The sequence below is a fragment of the Aquarana catesbeiana genome, linkage group LG04 (assembly GCF_042186555.1).
Source record: "Aquarana catesbeiana isolate 2022-GZ linkage group LG04, ASM4218655v1, whole genome shotgun sequence".
Classification (NCBI taxonomy): Eukaryota; Metazoa; Chordata; class Amphibia; order Anura; family Ranidae; genus Aquarana; species Aquarana catesbeiana.
The window spans coordinates 180402750-180419942 of NC_133327.1; the positions used below are offsets into that span (position 1 = coordinate 180402750).

The following is a 17193-nucleotide window of genomic DNA, read 5'->3' on the forward strand; positions in this document are numbered from 1 at the left end:
CCCTAAAAGGTGTGCAAGCTTCCATGGCGCACATTTAAGTTGACCAGGGCGACCTAGGTGTGTCTCGTGAAAACGCATGCAAAAACGCATGTCGCTGCTATGCTAGGTGTGAATGCGGCCTGACAGTCCTCCGTGTGCAGCTCAGTGTACAGATGGAGGAATTGCATCATCTCAGTCTGGCCTATCAAGAAGACTGAAGACTCCTTAACTTGGAAGAATATGCGGGGATGGAAACGCCAGAAATGAAGCAACAAGGGAGATTGCGGAGAATGCAGCACCAGAGGGGGGCTTTATAGGGTAACAACAAGTGATGCCAAGATGGGAAGGGGTCAAGGGGTCACCTCATATAAAACCCATTGACAGGCAGTCAGGGGACAGGTCCTCTTTAGACCCCAGCTCTCACCTGCACAATGTATCTGATGGGGACATGGTTGAAGAGTTTGGCGTTGGTCAGCGCATACAGCATGACATGGCAAGTGTGTCTGTGTCCCCCCAGCCTCAGGGCCTCCTCCCGGGACACGTTCCCTGGATGGGGCTGATCCTCCGGTGGGGTTCTGTTGCATTGAGCCGCCTGAGCCATCGCACTCCTCCCCCATCAACACACACATGCACAGCCACTTCCACAAACACCGCCCACGTGGCCTGAGCAGCCAATCAGACCACAAGGCGACCATAGAAATATCGGGTGCACTGACGGGCCGGACATTTAGTGGGAGCGGGCCGTAGGTTGCCAACCCCTGCATTAGGAGATATTTACTTACGTGCAGCCGGTGACGTCACCGGCGCATGTGCTCTGAAGGAAGAATGCAATACACACTAGCACATTATGACATTGCTTTTCAGGTTTAAAAAAAATCTCCCAGCAGTTTACTACCACTTTAATCATTTTCCATCTTATATGAGTACAAATTCAATTTTTAAGCAAAAAGATTAGCTTTGAAAGCTTGTTTGTTTTTCTTATCAGTAGTTTTGTAATCTAGAAAAGCTCTGTTTCTGATGCTCTAAATATTTTTAAGCCCCTGCTAGAAATTTTGTTATAATCTGACAGCTTGTTCTTACTTTGTGTGACGCTGTGTGTACAATTAAAAAAAATAGGGATATGTCTTTTTCATTGAAATGCACACTTATTCAGTCTTGTGTCCTGTCTTATAGTCCACATGGAGAGCAAAAAGCAAATGTAGGCTTGAATTTGAAATTCGTTAAAAAGAATGAAGAAGTTCCAGGCTATACCAAGAAAGTTGGGACTGAATGGACCTATTCCTCTGCTGTGGAACAGCTTCTGGGTGAATATATAGAGAGGTAAGGCTGTCAGTAAATGTCTTCATGCATCATTTTATCTTCTCATTTATTTTAGCTGTTCTAGTTTATTTCACAGATCTCTATCTCAATATTTCAAAGTGACAGGTGCTGCAGGGGAGAAGAACCCCCAGTGTGAAGCTGGGGGTGCGGGGGCATTTGCACCATGTTACATTCTAAATGCAGGTGTATGTTAAAATAAGGAGCTTCAAAGTGGTATTCTCAGAAATGCTGCCTGTACCTCAAACCACACCAGATAGGCAGCAGGTAGCTCTTAGGGAACTCAAGTGGCTGAGGAACTGGTGCAGGAAGGAGGAATTGGGGTTCATGGAAAACTAGGCTAACTTTTCAATTGAAGGAAATTTTAAACTTGGTGGTGGGGGGGGTCCGAGGAAGCTATAGTCAGAGTAGTGAGGGAGGGTCAGTGGGTGCTACTGGGGGCAAAATCCAATATGTTGTCAGCGGGGAGTGTCGATAATTTTTAATTAAAAAAAAAAAAAAAAAATCTTAGGTGGGCATCTGAGGGAATGCAATATTCAGGGATATGGATAATGGCATTGACACACACACACACACACACACACACACACACACACACACACACACACACTGAACTGGTCTAATGTTCCTGTATTTTTCCTTTGTTTTCTGTAATGGGGATGCTGGTACTCTCCTTGAGCCTTATACACTATTGTTAAACATGCATGTCCCCTCTGTTCAGTTGTTACCTGTAAGTTATCCAAAGATGACATACCCTCTTCCTCTGTAATGGTGGCCATACACTATTAGGTTTCATTTTAAGTCTGAAATCTAACAGATTTCTTCATCCATGCTAACAGTATGGCTGGACAAATCCCCTCTGTTGGGCTATTGTAGTCTGACAGCTGTTGCCCACAACTGTCATAAAACCTGAACAGTGGCTGCATCTTATTGGATGCAGCCACTGTTCAGCTGACATTTTTTCCCTTGGCTCCTTCAATTGGTCAAGAGAACAGAGCCACCCACATAGTGAATTTTGTATAGTTCATCAAAATTCACGCAGTTTATGGCCAGCTTAAAACATAACTCCAGGTTTACTATGACTTTAAATACTTTGTTTGGGCCAAGCTGGCAAAAACAAATGACTTCCTTGACTAACAAATATGTCCACTTGGAGCTCTGTATAAACTGTATGTAGCATCAGTATACAGTGCTATGTTCTGACAGAGGAACAGCGACTCCTATCCTGTTCCTGGAACAAAATCAAGTTGGGCTGAGTACTGCTCTACCATTCATCTGACTGAGGTGGAGATTGTGACATCATCTGCCCACTTCTCCAACTTGGCCAATCAGAGTAAGCCTTGTATTCATAAAATACAAGGCTTCCTGTGAATGGCTGGGACTTGACTTTGTTCTGGAAGCGGGAAGGAAGTCCCTGTCCTGCTGCAGTATTGTATACTATATTAGCTGATAATACATACAGTGCCTTGAAAAAGTATCCACACCCCTTGAAATTTTCCACATTTTGTCATGTTACAACCAAAAACGTAAATGTATTTTATTGGGATTTTATGTGATAGACAAACACAAAGTGGCACATAATTGTGAAGTGGGAGGAAAATAATAAATGTTTTTCAATATTTTTTACAAATACATTTCTGAAAAGTGTGGCATGCATTTGTGTTCAGCCCCCTTTACTCCGATACCCCTAACTAAATTCTATTGGACGCAATTGCCTTCAGAAGTCCCCTAATTAGTAAAAAAAAAAAAAAAAAAAAAAAGTCCATCTGTGTGTAATTTAACCACGTCGGTACTTTGACGTTGAATACCATTGTTATGGCAACAAATAGCTGCCATTACCCCGGCATATTCTTAAAAGGCGGGCGGTCCGCTTTCAGATAAAAGTGGTCTCCATGGCGCGTTCGCCGCAAGATCACTTTTACTGTCGGCGGGAGAGGTGCCCACCCCCCTTCTGCCGCGTGTCGGTTGTCTTTGCGGCTTACCGGAGCCGTCGGTAGCGGTGGAGACGATCTGATCCTTTCCCCTCTGAGGCACTGTGTTGAGTGAGGGAACGATGGCCCCCCACTCAACTCAATGATGTTGGATGACTGAAGCGGCCCCAAGCGTCACTTTCGCCCAACGACCTTAAAGGGACATTTTTTTTTTTTTATTGAAAAATAAAAGTCTTTCTTTATTGTACATCACTGGACACAGAGCAGCCATTACTATCTGGGTTATACGCCACCTACTGGTGAATGGACACAAAACAATCAAACAAGAAGTTCCTATATAACCCCTCCTTCACAGGAAGTACCTCTGTTTTTTTGCCAGTGTCTGTAAGGTAGTGGACACTGATGTGATACATGTGCTCTTGGAGTATACTTGGAGGTCTGGACGGTTCTTTTAAAAATCATGGACTTCAATTGGATCCATTTGAAAAAGCTGTCGGCCAAAATGGATGGAACCTGAGCTTCATTGGAAGGAGAGAAGATTCCTTGAGGTTTGCTTGTAATGAAGCCTTGTGCCGCTGGACCCTGTGTAATAGAACCCTGTGCAGTGTTTGTTCTGACCAAGGTGCTTTCCTGCAGGGTGCTATACAGGTCCAGGGTAGTGGACCCCAGATTAAGGGGGATCCAGTCTCTGAAGGTCTTTTATGACAAAGCTCGCCGTGATGGGTGAAGATTGGACTCCTGGTATGTTCAGAGTCCTGCAGCAGGAATGGTAAGTCTGCATTTTTGCAGTTTCTCTGAAAAAAAAAAAAAAAAGAGAGAGAGATTTGACTGTCTTTTTTTTTTTTTTCCCAGTGGCCACTGGGAGCAGTGTGCTGTTTAATCATGCTGTGTACTTCTTAGTCGCATGGGCTGCTGTTTCTCTCCCAGCCACTAGAGGGTGCATGCTCGCTCAGTATGGCCTATCTTTCTATAGGCAGGATGTGGAAGGGCGGCCATGTTGCCAAGTGGTTGACAGGTTCAGCAGGGCCTCTGGAGACATAACAGCAGCCCATGGATACTAACAAAGTGTGAGTACTTACTATGGGAGAACTGTGTGGCAGACAAGTCATGATTATATGCTGCATATTTACTGCTTAATCTGGGGGGCCTGTACGACTGTAAGTCGATACACTACTGGACTGATGGCAGTTCACTTTAAAGTGTTTTCGACTGCTGGGAAGGCAGGTGCAGCGTAATATATGGTTGCAAACTTGTTGCTTAAAGGCATGTTTAAATATACACGTTTGAAGAAACATGGGCATGGGTGCACATTAAGGAGTTGTGTCTCTAATATAGTGTGCGTTTGGTCTGCAGAGGCGTATTTTTTCTTTTTTCGCTGTTCTGAAACAGCATAGAGGCTGCATTGGATGCATATGTGTTTGGCTAACTCCTACAGGACTAGTATGGGGCCAAGTGCAGTTAAGCAGGTGCATGCTTGCAAACTAGCTAAAACGCACGGTGGCTGGAATGCACAATGGCGGAAACGCGCGGTTGATATTGCTTAAACGCATGCTGGCATGTTTTCATTGGTACTGCATACATATATGCTTATTTACATTAAACTGCATACATATGTGCTTATTTATATTAAGCTGTATACATATGTACTTATTTTCCTAGGACTACATAAATATGTGCTTATTTGCCTAGGACTACATGCATATGTGCTTATTTGCCTAGAACTACATGCATATGTGCTTGTTTGCCTAGGGGTACATACGTATATGCTTATATGCCTTGAGAGCCATACATATATGCATATTTGCCTTGAACTGCATACATAAATGCATGAATGGCAAGAATACTTGTATACCTGCATGTTTGCATACCTAGGTACCTACATAACTGCATACCTGGGTTCCTGCATACTTACATACCTAAGGGGTTGCATAGCGGCATCCTTGGAGGACTGTATATTAGGTTGGCAAATATAGTTGCCGCATTATTTATTTACCTGTTATACCAGTTAAATGGTTCCAGAAAAGAGAGGCAGCCGGGGGAGGCAGGTGCAGCGCTCTCAGGCTCAGGGATCTGGCAGTGTCCACATCTCCCGATGGACTGTGGTGTCAGGTGCATCTGTGCCACTGTGGTATTTGGCATTGCAGTATTTCCTGATGCATTCATTTTTCACCAGATAGACTGTGGCCGCATCACCTTTATCTCGGTTGATCGAAGCCTAAGCAGGATCAAGCCTGGTTAGTATATGGATGGGAGACTGCCTGGGAATACCAGATGCTGTAAGCTTTTCCCCAACTGGGCGGAGAAGGCATCTGAGGCTGCTGTGTTTTGGGGAGTATCTCAGGCCAGAAGATCTTATTTACATTAAACTGCATACATATGTGCTTATTTATATTAAGCTGTATACATATGTACTTATTTTCCTAGGACTACATAAATATGTGCTTATTTGCCTTATTTGCCTCTCTGAGGTGGTTTGTTCCATCTTTAGCCGGCAGAAGCTTGGTAAGTTAGGTACGCCTCTTTGGGCCTTCGGGGTCTGCCACAGAGTCGTCAGTCTTTTTCCTTGCATTTAACTCATGGAGCAGAAGGGCTCATTAATAAATAAAAAATAACTCAACTGGTAGCGGTCCCAAAACCAAATGGGGACATAAGGTTTAGCTTAGATCTTAAGCCGCTGGACATCCTTCTGTTTCGGATAGGCTCTGTCCATTTAGTGTTGACCTCTTCGCGAGAGGTAGGTTTCGGGGTCCATAGTCATCAATGACGCATATTTTCATGTGCCGCTTTTTCCAGGCTCATCAAGGTTTTGTTTTTTTTTTTTTGCAAATTGCAGCGCAAAGTCATCTTTTTTTATTTAATTTTTGTGAATCTGCTCTTCAGGCTGGCCAAAGCTCCGAGGGTTCACAAAGCTCCCAGCCCCAGTGCTGGACTTGCTGGAAATGCAGGGGCTGCCTGCCTATCTCAATAATCTTTGTTCAGGAAGCAGTCTGTTCCAGATTTTCCTTTGATACAACTTCCTCCTGCAGAAATGTATCTGGGTCAAGGCACGTTCCCTACGTACAGTCCTACTCCAGGTCTTTTGCAGAGGATCATTCTCTCTGTCTGGAACATGAACATCCAGGCATTGGATTTCCAAAAGGCTCTGTTCCCAGGGTATTGCAGAGCTAAAATTGGTGGTTTGTAATCTGGAGAAGGGTTGGGGAAGATAATAACCACTGATGCCAGTTTCTCCAGTTGGTTTGAAGGTGGCTATAGTTCAGTGGACTTGGTCTCCACAGGAGAAAATACTGCCCATCAATATTTTGGATTTTTGGCCAGTAGGCCTTGCTCTGGATTTGTGGAAAAACCTGTTGTAAGTTTAATTCAGAAATGCCTCTGCAGGCATATATATCAACCACCAGGGCGGCGCCAGGTGTCATGCAGCTCAGGAAGCTGAACCACATTCTATCTCAGGGGTAGGGAACCTTGGCCTTTTCTATCTGAGACAGTACAACAAATGCTATCTCTATCGCTAGTACATATTCCAGGTATAGAATAATGGCAGGGGGAACTCTGCAGGTGGATCTACTAGATTCCAAGTCCTACAACATGTGGGAACAGGTTGTGTCTGGGAGGAAAGTCCCACTGGCAATAGGGGCAGATGCACTGGTAACACCTTAGGGACCAGTTCTTCATTTTTTGATGCTTTCCCTCTGTTTCAACTTCTCCCACATCTTTTGCAAAGAATCCTGGAGGTGTTAACATTGATAGTGTTAGCCGAATTAGCCCAGGGGGGCTTGGTACACTGACATAGCGAATCTGGTGGGGATCGCTCCTTGGACCCTCCCAGTCCAGCGGGGCCTAATGGTCTTGTCTCTCAGCACTGTCAAGTCCTGGAAGTCAGCTTCAGGGAGCTTCAATTACAGGACTTGGAGATATTTTTTGCCTGGGGGAAGCCAAGAAGTGGCACCCACAGAAATATGTAAGTGGGAAATTTTATTTTCTTTCTCCAATCAGTAGGGGAAAAGAGATCGGCCTTAGGTAATGTCAAGGGTTAGAGTTCATTCCTATCCATTTTTTCCAGAGGCCATTGTTTCTCACTCCTTGATTCATACTTCATACAGCGGGCAGCGTAGGTAGTCCCACATGTCAGGCCACTCTGGTGTCCTTGGGATTGGGATTCGCTCTTGGCTGTCTTTGCAGAGGCTATGTTTTTTAACCAATTCGGAGACTATGTTAGTCCCTTATCTCGGAAGATGGCTTCCTTGGTTGCTATCACTTTACTAAGTAGTGTGTCAGAGCTGATGGCTTTTTCATACAAGGAACTGTTCTTGGTCTCACATCAGGATAAGGTGCTGTTGCGTCCTCATCCAGCTTTATTGCCTAGAGTAATTTCTAGTTTTCGCTTTAATCAGGACCCATCTTGCCTTTTATTTTTCTCCTAATCCACAGTCGGCAGGAGAAAGATCACTACATACTCTAGAGGTAGTTCAGGTGCTCAGGATCTACTTGAGTTGTCGGCACAGGCCAGGAATCCTGGTTTGTGTTGCCGGGAGAGCCCAGGAAGGGCAGGAGGCATCCAGGTTGAATATTTAGCAGTGGATCTGCCAGTTTATCAATGGTGCCTATGGTTTTAAAGGGCAAAATCGCATTTTTTTTCTGGGGAGAGATTCTCTACCAGGGGTGGGGGAGTATCTTGGGCCATCCGCCATTAGGTGTCAGTGGCCCAGGTGTGCAGAACCACTATTTGGTCTTTGGTTTATACATCCCAAGGGTTTTTACCAGGTGGATGTCTAGAACATGGAGAGACTGTCTTTGGTCTCAGCGTATTACAAACCGTAATAGTGGCAGTTTCTGCAATGGTGTCTCCCTCCCCTTAAGGGCATTGCTTTGAAACGTCCCAGATAGTAATGGCTGCTCTGTGTCCCTTGATGTACGATAAAGAAAACAGGATTTTTCTTACAGGTTACCTGTAAAATCTTTTTCTTGGAGTACATCACAGGACACAGAGATCCCTCCCCTCTTGTCTGGGAAGTTTATTGCTTACTACAAAACTGAGGTACTTCCTGTGTAGGAGGGGTTATATAGGGGAGGACTTCTTGTTTTGATTAATTTGCCAGTGTGCATTCACCAGTAGATGGCATATAACCTAGATAGTAACGGCTAATTTGTGTCCCGTGATGTACTCCAAGAAAAGGATTTTACAGGTAAGCTGTAGGAAAAATCCTATTTTTTTTTTATTGCATTTAAGTGTAAATGTGAGATCTGAGGTCTTTTCACCCCAGCTCTCACATTAAAGAGGTGCTGTCATGCTTTTTTGCTATTACAAGGGATGTTTACATCCCTTGTAATAGGAATAAAAGTGATCCAGATTTTTTTTTTTTAAAGGGACAGTATAAAAATAAAAAGTAAAATAAATAAGAAAAAAATAAATTTTAAAGCGCTCTGTGCTCGTGCACAGAAGCGAACGCATACGTAAGTCGCGCCCGCATATATAAACGGTGTTCAAACCACACATGTGAGGTATCGACGCGATTGTTAGAGCAAGAGCAATAATTCTAGCAAAAGACTTGCTCTGTAACGCAAAACTGGGAACCTGTAGAAATTTCCAAATGTCGCACATGGAGATATATATATAATGTGTGGGGGGTCTAAGTAAGTTTCTAGCAAAAAAAAAAAAAAATGATTTCTTTATCGTACATCATGGGACACAGAGCACCATAGTAATGACTATCTGGGTTTATATGCTACCTTTAGGTGATTGGACACTGGCAACCAATGGTAAGAAGGTTCCTCCCATATAACCCCTCCCATGCAGGAAGTACCTTAGTTTTTTGTCAGTGTCTTGAAGGTGATGGTCACGGCTGTGAAAGCTCTTTCTTCAGATAATGTCCCAGTGAGGATGTTATAATCGGATCCATTCGGATGGCATATCATGCTAAAGTGGATGGTACCCGAGCCCTGGTTCAAGAACAGGGTCTTGCCTGTAATGTTTCCTTATGGAGCTGGACCCTTGTGATATGGTATTCCTGGTCTTTTATTTGCCCAAGGAAACCTAAAGGGTGCTTTACAGGTCCAGGGGTGTGGACCCTAAACAAAAGGGGACCCGGTCCCTGAAGGTCCTGAGTGGCGTTACCCACAGTGATGGGGGGAGATTGGGCCTCGGGCCCTGCTGCGAAGATCGGTGAGTGCTTCCTTTTGGAGGCCCATTTATTTTTTTTGCATTATTTTTTTTTTAACATTATTTTCCAAATAATGTTATGCAGATTGTCATGCCAGATTGTAGTGTCTGTTTGTGTCTACTGTGATGGTTCAGAGACTCAGACTAAGGTTCCCGCTGGGGACCGCGCGGACGGGTCGCGTGAACGCGGGTAGCACACACGTGCAGGTGGCGCGTACATGCGCAGCCCGCTCCCTCCTCTGCACGCTCTAGCGTGCACGATGGCGGCATCGCGGCTGCGTGTTTCCCGCAGGCGTGCGCAGTAAGTCCCGGGCGTGCGTGCGTCACGTGACGGCGCACGCACATATAGGGAAGTCAGACACCTGCGTTTGTAAGTGCTGTTCTTGTCGGCTCAGAGGAGCCAGGAGCCGGTCGCAGTGGGACACAGAGCGGGGCACGTGAGTCGGGCATTTGCAAACTCTGTAAGAAGGCTATAGTATTGGCTTTAATTCAACATATAGCACAGTGAATTTTCCTCAAAAACCTGTAAGCAATGTCTTCCAGAAAACGAGGTGTAGGGAGCAGGGCTAATCCAGGGGTTAAAGTGACTCCTTCAAAAACAGGAGATCAACCTCAGGCTACTGCAGCACCTGTCTCCCCTGAAAGACCTGAGGCATTTGGCCTGGCTGAGCCATTGAATTTGTCAGGCGTTGTGGCCACCACCAATATCCCTGCTTCGGCTTATGTTACTATGGATGACTTAAAGTCAGCTCTCGCTGGTCTTGAAGGCAAAATAGCGGGTATGATTGCCTCAGTAACACAGGGAGGGGAGAAACGAAATAGATCTCCCTCTCCTGAGCCTGGTCCCAGTGCTGATTCACTTGAGCACCAGGACTCCCTTAGCCAATTGGGTCCTTGTGATTTGGATCCTGAATGGGCAGAGGATTTTGAGGAGGTGGCCATAGGGGATAAAGATGCTGAAGCTGAGGAGTCCTCAGCGGGGGACTCAGGTTCTGAAGAACCGTTGTCAGCTTCACAATCCCAAAAGCTCTTTATCCAGTCTTTAACCAAAATGGTGAGAGCAGGTTTCAAGTTGCCCCCGTACAAGGGCCGGAACTTTCCTGTTCTACATTGGGATCCTTGCGACCTCAGCTAGGTTCTCAGGCGTTTCCTGTGCATCCATTATTGGAGCAGTTGATTTACGCTGATTGGGAACATACGGACTGAATATACTTCCCTCCTAAAAGGTTTTCTTTTTTGTACCCAATGGAGGAAAAGTTCAAAAAAAAGGTGGGATACTTCTTTAGTGGATGCTGCTATTTCTTCAGTAAATAAAAGCTTAACCTGTTCAGTGAATAATGCCCAAGGATTTAAAGATCCAGCGGATAAAAAGCTGGAATCCTTGCTAAAGGCCTCCTTTGCGGTGGCCGGATCAGCAGTACAACCAGCTGTTGCGGCTATTGGGATCTGTCAATCCCTGAAGGACCGTTTTAAAAGACTGGTCAGGAACCTACCTGTTCAGGAGGAATATTCTGATAAAATAACAGAACTTCCTCACGCTTTATGTTTTGCAGTAGACGCATTAAAAGACTCAATCCAGCAGATGTCTCGCTTTGCGCTACTCTCAATACATATACACAGAGTTTTGTGGCTAAAGAACTGGTCAGCCGAGTTGCCATGCAAGAGGCTACTCGCGGCTTTTCCCTTACATGGGGAATGTTTGGTTAGAGAAGATCTGGATAAGTATATCCAAAAAATCTCAGGCGGGAAGAGCTCCTTGCTTCCTGTGAAAAGAAGGAATAAGCAGCCTTCCTTTAAAATTCCGACCGCTCCTGGGCCAGGCGCATCTTCTCCCAAGAAGTATCGACGGCCTCAACCACCTGCCTTTAAAAGACCTCAGGGTCAGAAAAGAACTTGGCCGAAGCCAAATGTGGAAGTAAGGCCCATTCTGGACCTCAAATCCCTCAATTCCTTTCTAAAAGTGCGAACCTTCCGGATGGAATCGGTTTGTTCAGTAATGGCATCTCTAAGAAAAGGGGACTTTTTAGCATCCATAGACATCAAGGATGCATACCTGCATGTGCCGATTTTCGGCCAACATCAAAGGTTTCTACGTTTCTCAGTAGAGGGGTGTCATTTCCAATCTGTAGCACTACCGTTCGTTCTGGCTACGGCCCCTCGAGTCTTTCCAAAAGTGTTGGCTCCAGTGTTGGCTTCTCTAAGGTCCCAGAAGATATCGGTGATAGGATATCTGGACGACCTTCTGTTAAAGGACCAGTCCTATTCCACCCTGTTAGAGAACGTTTCAACTACAATTCATGTTCTAAGAGGCCTAGGTTGGATTCTGAATATGGACAAATCAGCTGTTCATCCAGTTCAAATCCTGACATATCTAGGCTTGATCCTGGATACGACCCGAGAAAGGGTGTTTTTACCCCCCTTGAAGGTCAGCTCAATAGTAGAGCTGGTCAGGAAAGTCAAAAGGGTAGAAAGACCCTCAATTCGATTGTGCGCAGTTCCTTATGCGCAGTTTCACTCCAGGTTGTTCCAGAGAACAATCCTGGAGGCTTGGGACAAGTCTGTCCTAGCCTTGGATCATCCAATGTCTCTATCCCCAAAGGTAAAACAGGACCTCTCTTGGTGGTCAAAGACCAACAACTTAAAAAAAGAGAAGTCCTTTCCACCAGTAACTTGGAAGGTGGTAACTTCAGACGCCAGTATTGGAGCAGTATTGGAAGAGGCCTCCGTACAGGGAAAATGGTCCCAGGTAGAAAAGACCTTGCCGATCAATCTGTTGGAAATTCGAGCAGCTCGCTTGGCCCTCGTATTCTGGACGGCCAGGCTGTGGGGGTCTCCGGTCAGAGTCCAGTCCCACAATTCCACAGTGGTGGCATACGTCAACCACCAAGGGAGTACCTGGAGCTGGGCAGCCCAAAAGGAAATAAATCATATTCTGACTTGGGCAGAGAGACACGTGCCATCTATTTTGGCAGTCTATATTCCGGGGGTGGACAATTGGCAGGCAGACTATCTAAGTCGTCAGCAGTTGTTACCAGGGGAATGGTCCTTTCACCCCGAAGTTTTCCTTCAAATTTGCCAGCGTTGGGGGATGCCAGAGGCGGATCTCCTGGCATCCAGGTTCAATGCCAAGGTGGACAGCTTTGTGTTCAGAACCAGGGATGCACTTGCCGTGGGGACGGATGCATTGGTGCTTCCCTGGGATCGGTATTCTCTCATTTACGCCTTTCCTCCGATTCAGATGCTGCCGCACCTGTTACGCAGGATACAGGTGGAGCAGAAAACGGTAATTCTAGTGGCCCCACGATGGCCAAGGAGGTCTTGGTACTCACAGATTGTGAGGTTGGCGGTAGGGGACCCATTGTGTCTTCCATTCCGCCCAGACCTGTTGTCCCAAGGTCCCATATACCATCCTTCTTTACGGTCGCTGAATTTGATGGCATGGCATGGCTATTGAGACCAAGGTACTGAGAGACCGTGGTATCAGTGGTTCTGTTCTGGCTACTTTGATAAATGCTAGAAAGCCAGTGTCTAGGAAAATTTACCATAGAGTCTGGAAGTCTTACATCTCATGGTGTGAGAAGAGAAGATGGCACCCTCGCAAGTATACAATTGGAAGGGTTCTTGCCTTTCTGCAAGCAGGAATTGACTTAAACTTATCCTTAGGGACTATTAAGGAACAAATTTCGGCTTTGTTGTTTATTTTCCAGAGACCAATCGCGTCTCATTCTTTAGTACGAACCTTTATCAAGGGAGTACTACATTTGAGGCCACAAATTAAACCGCCCTTGTGCCCATGGGACTTGAACTTGGTGCTTTCAGCTCTACAGAGTCAACCCTTTGAGCCTATTAAGCGTATTCCTTTGATCCTACTGACTAAAAAATTAGTCTTTTTGGTGGCTATAACCTCAGCAAGAAGGGTCTCTGAGTTGGCCACCCTTTCTTGTGAGAAACCCTTTCTTTTTATTCATCAGGACAAGGTGGTAATGCAGCCCCGTCCGGATTTTTTACCCAAAGAGGTTTCCAGTTTTCACTTGAATCAGGATATCGTTTTACCTTCCTTCTTTCTTAACCCTAAGTCTAAGGAGGAAAGATTGCTCCATTCACTCGATGTGGTGAGAGCTATTAAGGTTTATTTGGATATGTCAGCCCCTTTTCGGAAGTCTGACTTTTTTTTTGTTCTGCCTGAGGGTCCTAAGAAAGGACAAGCAGCAGCTAGTTCTACAATCTCTAGGTGGATTCGTCAGGTCATCATCCAGGCCTATGAGTTGAAACACAAGGTTTCACCTCGATATCTCAAAGCTCAGTCTACCAGAGGAGTTAGTACATCATGGGCAGTGCGCCAACAAGTGTCGATGGCTCAGGTTTGCAAAGCGGCCGCTTGGTCTTCGGTGCTTACATTTACCATGTTTTACCCACTGGATGTTAGATCTCAAAAGGAGACTGTTTTTGGCCAGAGCATGCTGCAAGCAGCTTTATAATTTGGAGCCTAAAATAAGGGGGATTTAGGTATGTTCCCTCCCCTCAAAGGCATTGCTTTAGGACATCCCAGATAGTCATTACTATGGTGCTCTGTGTCCCGTGATGTACGATAAAGAAAAATGGATTTTTAAAACAGCTTACCTGTAAAATCCTTTTTCTTTCTCGAACATCACGGGACACAGAGCCACAGTAATTACTGATGGGTTATATAGGTATCACTGGTGATTGGACACTGGCACACCCTATCAGGAAGTTCAACCCCCTATATAATCCCTCCCCCTTGCAGGGATACCTCAGTTTTTACGCCAGTGTCTTAGGTGATGGACGTGTAAAGATGTCCTGTGCTGAGCTCCAAAGGGAATATCCTAAGATCCTATACTGGGGCAAGCCTGGCGAACCGGATCCATTCAAAGTGTCTTTTCATGGCCGAATTGAATGGTACCCGGGCCTCGTGTCCGAAGAAACGAGGTTTTACCCGTAATGCTTCTCTTTTTAGAGAGCTGGACCCCGCAGATCAGAAAATGGCTTTAAACTTCCTAATTTCTGGCGAGGTGCTTTACGGTCCCAGAACTGTTGGATCCCCCTACTGATGGGGGCCCCAGTCTCTGACGGTTTTTTCAAACGGAGCCCACCGTGAGAGGTGAAGATTGGGTCTGTGTAAACAGCACCCTGTGGCTGGATAAGGTAAGAGGAGATTCCACAGAATTTTTGAGTTCTAGTGGCTTTTCTCCTTTAAGGTAAATGCATGCTATGCCTATTGTGACCACCGGGGGCTGCCAAGAGCACAAACCTGCACATGCTGACTCTGTCTCAGGTGTTGTAATCGCTGTTTATGTCCCAGCGTCTCAAGCAGGCTGCAAACAGGTAAGGTGGAAAGGGGGATTTCTCATGTTTGAATGTTCCCCCCCAGGCTAGAGAGGGGCCACAGGGGTCTAGAAAGTGGTTATACCACCCGGGCTCTGCGGCCTAATGGCCACCATCTCTCAAGATAGCCGTTCAGGCAGATCTTGTTACCAGCCTCCCTCCCTCCCCCCCATCCCCAGCCTTTCTCCGGAAGCATGACAGGAGATTTGGCAGCGCGGGAAGCTCTCGTTTTTTTCAAAACTCGAGGGGGGGGGGGCCGTAGAGGAGGGGGCGGGACGTCAGCACAGGTGCTTAGACTCCCACTCAGGCCAGCTGCAGGCTATTAGAGGCACTCTGTACAGGTGCACACAGCCTTCTGAGAGACACAGAGCTGACGGTCGCATGTAAGGTGGGACACAGGCATTCTCCTAGGCAGCATTTACTGAAGTAACACCAGACTGAGCATTGGGTAGCAAGGCTTTTAGCCAGACTACATCGCTCAGCGGGCAGTGTTCATTTGTATACCTCACACCTAGTTGCTTTGCACTATGGGTAGAAGAGGTTCAGGAACCAGAGACACTAGGGGATCTCGTTCAGGTTCTGAGGGCCCCCTGTCGGCAGCATCCTCCCCCCCTAAAGATGGGCCAGGGACGGCTAGCCAGGGAGAGCCATCGGGGTCAGGGGCTACACCTGCTTCTGGCACTTCAGCCCCTGTATATATTACACAAGAGGTTTTTTCCTCAACCATTAATGGTCTAGAGGAAAGATTAATGGCTGTGATTACGTCTTCACTCAGTGGAAGAAAACGCACTAGGCTTTCCTCTGTTCCCCAAGACCCTCAGACAGAGGAGCTCTGTGATAAAGGAGATGAATCCCTTTCAGAGGATCGGGATGGGATGGATGATTCCTCTTCGGAGGATTCAGGTGGAGAGGGACCCTCTGCGACTTCCCAAGAGGAGAAAGTCTTAGTGCAGATCCTCACTGGATTGGTCCGCTCCACATTTAAGTTGCCTATACCTGAAACTGCTAAAGAATCCTCTTCTGCTTTGGGGTCACTGAAACCTTTCCAAGCAGCACATGCTTTTCCTGTTCATACTTTACTTGAAAAGCTTATTTATTCTGAGTGGGATCACCCAGACAAACGTTTTTTTCCGCCGAGAAAGTTTTCAACACTTTATCCGATGGAAGAAAAGTTTATTAAAATGTGGGGAATACCGGCTATTGATGCCGCCATTTCCTCCGTAAATAATAGCCTGACTTGTCCTGTAGACAATGCTCAGGGATCCTGTAGATAAAAGGATGGAATCCCTATTGAAGGATGTTTTCTCCTTAGCAGGATCAGTGGCCCAACCTGCAGTAGCAGCGATTGGAGTCTGTCAATACTTAAGAGACCATGTTAAGCAGGTCATCAAAGTATTACCTGAACAGCAGGCCCAGGGGTTTGCTAACCTTCCAGCGGCCTTATGCTTTGTGGTTGACGCCATTAGAGATTCTATCGTGCAAACCTCCCGTCTTTCACTGGGGTTGATGCATATACGTAGAATCCTATGGTTGAAAAATTGGTCAGCCGAAGCACCATGTATGAAGCTACTGGCTGGGTTTCCATTACGTGGTGCAAGGTTGTTTGGAGAGGACTTGGATAACTATATCAAGAGAATCTCTTGTGGGAAAAGCACTCTCTTACCTATCAAGAAGAAGAGTAAGCGTCCCTCTTTCAAACGGACTCTTTCCCCAGCGCCGGGGGCTTCAGCCTCCAGGCAGTCTCGACGGCCGCCTCCATCGGGGTCCAGAGACAAGAGTCAACCCCAGGGACAAAAGAAGTCCTGGGGAAAGAAGCCTACTAGGCAAAACACTAAGACCTCTGCATGAGGGGGCGCCCCCGCTCACTCGAGTGGGGGGAAGACTGCGACAGTTCTCAGAGCTCTGGCAGGAGGACTTCCAGGACAGATGGGTAATCTCCACGGTAACCTTAGGGTACAAGCTGGAGTTTCAGGAATTCCCCTCTCCTCGGTTCCTCAGATCAAGTGTTCCCAGAGATCCAGAGAAGAAGCAGTCGCTCCTTCTAGCGTTAGAGCGACTTTTGTCGCAGGAGGTCATTATGATAGTTCCCGCAAAGGACCAGGGATTGGGCTTCTATTCCAACCTTTTTACGGTCCAAAAGCCAAATGGTGATGTCAGGCCCATTTTGGACTTAAGGGATCTGAACCGATTCCTAAGGATTCAATCCTTCCGCATGGAATCAATTCGAACAGTAGTTCCCACCCTGCAGGGAGGAGAATTTCTGGCATCAATAGACATCAGAGATGCATATCTGCATGTGCCCATTTTTCCTGCTCATCAGAAGTTTCTGCGCTTCGAGGTAGGAGGGCGCCATTTCCAGTTTGTGGCTCTGCCTTTCGGGATAGCCACTGCACCTCGAGTGTTCACAAAGATCTTGGCTCCTCCTCTGGCCAGATTAAGGGCTCAGGGTATAGCTGTCATAGC

General features: G+C 46.3%; 1 protein-coding gene across 1 annotated transcript in view; it reads left to right on the forward strand.

Moving 5' to 3' along the window:
- Positions 1-17193, forward strand: part of XRN1 (5'-3' exoribonuclease 1) — a gene marked incomplete in the record, with an annotated part of 157849 nt that overhangs the window by 92478 nt on the left and 48178 nt on the right. The window contains 1 exon segment of the mRNA XM_073625962.1: positions 1153-1299. Coding sequence (XP_073482063.1) covers positions 1153-1299 — 147 coding nt within the window.